At 50.2% G+C, this 7,000-nt stretch overlaps 1 protein-coding gene across 1 annotated transcript; it reads right to left on the bottom strand.

The window, feature by feature from the left end:
- Positions 1–7: 7 nt before the first annotated feature.
- On the bottom strand, positions 8–7,000 carry LOC115455524 (mediator of RNA polymerase II transcription subunit 13; the record flags this gene model as incomplete). Its single annotated transcript, XM_037445056.1, is given in 11 exon segments — positions 8–1,074; positions 1,449–1,690; positions 2,935–3,183; positions 3,411–3,688; positions 3,933–4,305; positions 4,671–4,916; positions 5,038–5,854; positions 5,943–6,110; positions 6,323–6,534; positions 6,653–6,829; positions 6,983–7,000. Coding segments are annotated over 11 exon segments (2,913 nt in total), but the record flags the coding sequence as incomplete, so codon positions are not given.

Raw genomic sequence — 7,000 nt, forward strand, 5'->3', positions numbered from 1 at the left:
AAATTACTTCATTATTTATAATTTGATCGATTTCTGGCATATCATCGATAAAAAATTGTATTAAAAATATTCATTACAAATTTATAATCAATAAGCAATTTGTAAAAACATCCTTACTTATCCTACGCGCCGCTCCTACCACGTCTAAATAAATAAAAAAAAAACATCGCCCATGCGAGGTGAACTCACGCAGTTGTCCGTCACAATGCTTCTGATCGAGGCTCTTTCCTTACACTTTATCACATAATAACTACCCACAAACGCCTGATTCGGCGTCAGCGAACTACGTCACTGCGATTTAAATATCTCTATCTTTGTCACATTAATCATTTAAATATTAACTTGAGCGAGACGAATATACATCGCAGGCGAGGAAACCAATGACGCCCGAATCAAGATTTGTAAACTACTCTTAGACCTTCTTACACACTATTCTAACATCCTCAACAATTTCTCATTAGATGTTGAACGTCCAGGCGCAAATCTGGTTTTACAATCTCTAGTAGAGATCACGACATTCGATAAACTTGAGTCGATAAATTGTTTCAACACTATTGAGCATTAATTCATATCGATAACAACGTCTGCGCCCGTCCCCCCTCCATAACTGGTCATGAGATTTTTAAATAACAACAATTCTATCTTACTCGCTGAAATGCCCTCAACATTAGACATGTCGATATTTACCGACGCCTAACAAATGTCAAAATTGCGCGAAAATAAAATCCCTGGCTCTAAGTGGTAACCATAAACAACAAACATCACCAACCTCGTCTAAACAAGCATAATTCAAGCCTTACTCTTCGAAGAGAAAGAGACGGGTCTCTCTTCAGCTTCGATACAAACTTCCCTGATGGTAGCCGCAACTCCGTTGTTGGTTTTGAAGGTGACCACGTGGTCCCATTGGTCGACTGTTCCTGTAGTAATGAGTGCGCTGGAGTTTAGCCCAGCGCCGCCGCCGTGTGGTACAGCTGCATGAGGACCTGCACGTGCAGCGGCAGGCAGGAGAGCCGATCGTGCGTGTTCCCGTCTAAGGCGAGCCATGACAACGCGTTGTACCCCTCCAGCACATATCTGAAATATTCAGTTTAATGTCAGACGATAGTTATACTTTCAAAGATACAATGGAAGATGCCAAATGCAGTGAGTTGTTTGGCACTTTAGTTTGGTAAGTAAAATAATAAAATGTACGTATTATTAGAAATATACCGTCTGTATTTGACCTCTGACTCTATAGCTAATTGACAGCTTCTGGCGATGTGTATCGACGCTTTTTGGTAGACCGACGCATGGGCAGAAATGAGCAATCGGGACATTGATTGTAGTAACATCCCACATAATACATATAATGTACGGTAGACAAAATGTACAGAAATCTCACTTAAAACCAAGCTTCAATTAAATTTAATGTTGGTATGCCATATCTGTAATGTAGACAGTCTGATTACCTGAGGACATCGGTGGTGGTCTGCGAGTCGAGCGGGTGCGTGTTGTGGTCGCGGCGCTGCGTGAGCGAGGTGAAGTCGTCGGCGGCGTGCACGGAGTGGAGATGCAGCGCGTTCTTGAGGAAGGCGGGACACGCGTCGCGCAGGTGGCCGCAGCCCGCCCACCACCAGCCCGGCATAGCGCCCAGCGGCGCCGTCGACACCAGGTACCCGAGCGCCAGCGGTTGTTGGAGTACTGTGCCCACCTACAATACCAATAATAGTGTAAGTCAATTTGATGACTAGCAGACAAGACATTAACAACGAATATTACCTAGTGGTAGGTATCGGGACTTAAATCCCCCAATATCGATAATTCTAATTTTCTTTTTGTTATTTATACTGTCAGAATATCATAAAACTAGCTTTTGCCCGCGGCTCCGCCCGCGTTATAAAATTTTTCAGGCTAAAGTTTTCCGTTATAAAAGTAGTAGTTTCCCGGGAGCCTATGTTCTTCCCAGGGTCTCAAACTGTCTCCATACCAAATTTCATCTTAATACGTTGGGTAGTTTTTGAGTTTAACACGTTCAGACAGACAGATGCAGCGGGGGACTTTTTTTTATAATATATTTTTTAGAATTTTTTAAGAGGAACAATCCCGTCATACATCATTGTTGCATAACTTTAACCGTTTACGCAGCGCACGCAACGGAAGCTCTCAAAACTAATATTTTTTCTTGATTTGCAACATGTTTCATTACTGCTCCGCTCCTATTGGTCATAGCGTGATGATATATAGCCTATAGCACTCCAGGAACAAAGGGCTATCCAACACAAAAAAGATTTTTTCAGTTCAAACCGGTAGTTCCTGAGATTAGCCATTACTGCTCCGCTCCTATTGGTCATAGCGTGATGATATATAAATTTGAGCACTCCACAAACAAAGGACTATTCAAAACAAAAAGAATTTTTCAGTTTGAATCGGTAGTTTCTGAGATTAGCCATTTCTGCTCCGCTCCTATTGGGTATAGCGTGATGATATATAGCCTATAGCACTCCACAAACAAAGGGCTATCCAACCCAAAAAGAATTTTTCAGTTCGAACTGGTAGTTCCTGAGATAAGACAATACTGCTCCGCTCCTATTGGGTATAGCGTGATGATATATAGCTTATGGCACTCCACAAACAAAGGGCTATCCAACACAAAAAGAATTTTTCAGTTCGAACCGGTAGTTCCTGAGATAAGACATTACTGCTCCGCTCCTATTGGGTATAGCGTGATGATATATAGCCTATAGCACTCCACGAACAAAGGGCTATCCCACGCAAAAAGAATTTTTCAGTTTGGACCGGTAGTTCATGAGATTAGCGCGTTCAAACAAACAAACAAACAAACAAACAAACAAACAAACAAACAAACAAACAAACAAACTCTTCAGCTTTATATAATAGTATAGAAGTATAGATAAATACCCAATAGATTCTCCGCATCAATATCCCTATACTGACCTGCTCCTGCTGTCCCTCGTGCGCCTGGTGATGGTGCGCGGGATGGTGCGCAGGCGCAGGGGAGCCGCCCGGCTCGTCGTCGGCACGCCGCGGCGAGTTCGGCGCCCACATGTTATTGAACATATCACCGATTAGCAAGTCGTTGATGTTGTCATCGGCCATGTCCTCGTCGCCCATGTCCACGTTCAGGAACATCATGTCGTTGTCCTCGCCGTTCGCCATCGGCGGCTCGAATGGCATCTGGTTTGACTGTGAACAAAATAGCACTGTAAGACAGATATTTAGAACAATAAATCATATATGATAATACAGTACCTGATATTGTAATGTAGCAGATGACCACCAACGATTGAATCAACTGCATGTGTGACGGAATATGGCCAACAACATAACCATGGGAGTTAACACAAGGTGTTTCGTTCGAAGTAGTATGAAGTGTTTTCCAAGCCGTAATGTCAAATTCTAATAATAATTACCTGCGTGGTGGCTGAGGTCGGGAAGACGAGTATATGCGTGGCCGTCACATCACGCGGCGTGTGCAGGTGCGACTGTATGGAAGCCTGTGAGAACCGCTCATCGGGCGTAAACCGATCAGCCATGAGTCGCAGACACGAGTCCGGCTCAGTGGAGACCAGGCACGCAGACAGGATGCACGGGACGTGCGTCGGGTACAGCACCGAGCAGCTGCCGCAAATCTCGCGCAGCATGTTCGACGCGCGGTCTAGGTGTTTGCGCGACAGTAGCCAGCTCCAGCCTTACAAACAATACATCACACGTCAATAATAGCAGTATTCATTGTTCACTGCAAAGCTCAATGCAATCTGAAAGTCATTCTACACAACAAACAGACCGGCATAATCGCGGGGACTGGCGCGAGATAATCATCCCTAGTCAGTCGAGACTATTTGACAATGAATGACAAGACTATTTCAATCTATCAATTCAGTCAATCATGATTATGATAATGAATGTCAGAGTGTGTATTGCGCGAGACTCACCCTTGAGTTCGCCGTGTCCGATCCGTCCGACGCGTCCGACGACGAGGCGCCAGGGCTGCGCGGCCTGGCTCATGACGCCGAGCGTGAAGTCCATGAGCTTGGTGAGGCCCATGCGGCGCGCGGGCCCGTTGCGTCTCCGGCGCGAGCGGTGCGGCACGTGTATGTTGATGGCGGCCGTGTCGAGCAGCTCGCCGCGGGCGTCGGTGGCGGCGGCCAGCAGCCAGCGCTGGTCGTGCGACAGGCAGTAGGACACGAACAGCACGGCGCCCTCGCCGGCGCCCTGCCCCCACGTCTCCGCCACCTCCTTCAGCGCGCGCGGCGCCGCCAGCACCCACGCCGGCGAGAACAGCTTGTACGCCGCGCGGTTCTTCTCCTGCGATATAATAACATCTTACAGCCTGCACACTTAATTAATTCATTTAGCGACAGTGCCCAAAAGAGACTACAGAATAAAGATTACAGAAATTACAAACATTAAGAGTCCAGTTATTCATGTCCAGTAATAATTAAAACAAAAGATACTAGGTAATACAAGTTATACAAGCAGTTTTTTTTTTGCTCTTACATATATGCACTATTTATGCAGCCACCAAGCAAAGTGGTATATAGATTGCTATCAAATATGTCTATTTTCCCCGTAGATATTGACTCGTATAATACGTTACAATTACGAAGAAGCTTTAAAATATACAAAGATAGTTCCAGCAAACTAGGTCAGTCGACAGTGTCGGTACATACGTCCTTGGAGTGCAGGAAGAGGTTGGCGTGCGCGGCGGTGCCGAAGCCGGTGAGCGACTTGCCGTTGGCGTGGTGCGCCAGCAGTCGCCGCGCGCCGCTGAACACACTGAACGCCAGCGCGCGCACCTCCCCCGCGCCCCCCGCACCGCCCGCGCCGCCCGCCACGCCGCCCGCCCCGCCCGCCACCGCGCACTCCTCGGTGCCGCCCATGCCCCACACCTCGCACACGCTCTCCAGCGACACGATCTGACAAACAAATTCGATAAGTCAAATTACTTGGATGTACCATGCGGACAATGACTACTTAAGACCATTGCAAATCCTAAAAGTTACCTGAATAATAAAGAAATACTTAGTGTAGGTGTACCTTGATGAGTGGATTGTGGTGCATCAGATGCGTGTGTGTGGTGGCGGCGAGCCGCAGCAGGCAGTGCAGAGCACGCGCGCGGTCCGCGGGCGCGGCGGGCGGCTCCACCAGGTACAGCACCAACGCCGGCGGCCCGCTTTCGTCCGCATCGCACAGCGCCGCGCTCGACTGCGGCGCCGACGCCGGCTCCGGCTCGTGCTCCGGCGTGGGCGACGCCGAGCCCTCCGCCCGCGCGGGGGACGACCCGCCCGTGCCCTCGAACAGCGTCCGGTCTACCGGCAACGCCGCCAGCTGAGGCACCACATTGCGCAACGCCTCCGCGTACGCCCGCACATACTCGCCGAGCCGTCCGGGGGGCAGGTCGCCAGCCCATTCGTCCCTTGTTGCCGAACCACCTGAGGCAGGAGCTCGAACAATGCCGTCTCTTGCGATGCGACCCACAGGCCTGTGACGTCCGAGCCGGCAGGCTTCGTACGCGGTAGAGAGTTCACGGAAGAACATGCGTAGTGGATCTTGGAGTGCGTCGCAGTCGGCGCCGACCACGACGAAGGCGACATCACGCGCGTACGAGTATGGTTCTAACGCGAGCCGTTCCCAATGACGCAGCGCGTACGGAGACAGTGAGACCCAGTCGCGGTCGTGTCCGACAAGCAGTGGCGGCACTGGCTGCGGCTCGCACAGGTCCTCATTGCCGCGGCCGGCCAGTCGGTGGAACTGCCGCCAGGTGAGCGGGCCGGTGACACCGTCCCACATTCGCGCGCCGCAGCACCGTTTTTGTATCGCGTCCTGGAGTAGCGGCCGGAGTCGACGCATTAATCTGTTTGATAAGGCAAAACAACATATTATTTTCGTTGTAAAACCATTATAAACAAACTCAATAATAAATTGCGCATATAAATATTTACCTGACGACGTCCCTGGAGGAGCGCGGCGCGCGGGCGCTGATAAAAGGCCAGCGATGTACGGCGCTGCTGTTGGCGGGCGCGGGTGCAGGCGCAGGCGTGGCGCCGCCCAGCGACCCCGTGCGCGCCGCACGCAGCGCACGCGCCGCCGCACTGCCGCCGTCAGAGTATCTGCACCACACAACTTGGTTAGTAATACTGACACAATCCGTTAGTTTCTCATCACATCATCAGATAGCTACTTTAAAAGTGCCTATAAATGTAAATAAAGACTAACTGTTACAAAAATTTACACATCTAGAAATATTAAGAACGGTTTAGATCTAGTTATCATGTAGTAATTAGTAACATAGCCGTAGTAATATAAGTGCTGCAGTACTGACTCGAGCAGGTTGAGTCGCAGGTCGTCGTGCGCGGCGCGCTGTGCGGAGCGCGCGGCGGCGCGGGCGAGCGCGGACGCGTTGCCGCCCGCCAGCGCCGCGCACTGTGCCACCACCACGCCCGCCACGTCGCTCAGCCCGCCGCCGCCGCCGCCGCCGCCGCCGCCGCCCGCCCCTCCCGGCTCCTCCGCCACGCCAGTTATCTCCATTTCATCCTGCAAATAATAACAACCATTTAGTATTGTTTATTCAAATTAATGCTAGTTTTATCATATTTTATAATAGGTTCACGTAAAAGTAATGACTGCCAACTTGTGTATAGATGTTACTCACCTCATAGAAAAGTCCGGCGCGATGGGCGAGGCGTCGGTTGACGACGGCGCTGAAGCCGCAAGTGCAGCGCGCGGGCTCGTCGTCCACGCCGCCACCTTCGCCCTCCTCACCGCCGCCCTCCACTGGCAGAGGGCTCAGGTACGTGGAAGCGTCGCCGCCGCGGATGTTGCCCACCACCTGTGAGTGACCACAAACCAACGTCACTATACCGAAAACTTACATAGGATTGTTTCCCACTGACCATAATTTCATCGGTTGGACATAGAAAAAACGGATTAAGAACATCTAAGGCGAAACAGTTGTGTAGATAATATTAGGATCGATGCGTACCCTGGGTCCGGCGTTGCA

This window comes from Manduca sexta, unplaced genomic scaffold, assembly GCF_014839805.1.
Source record: "Manduca sexta isolate Smith_Timp_Sample1 unplaced genomic scaffold, JHU_Msex_v1.0 HiC_scaffold_1138, whole genome shotgun sequence".
NCBI classification, from domain to species: Eukaryota; Metazoa; Arthropoda; class Insecta; order Lepidoptera; family Sphingidae; genus Manduca; species Manduca sexta.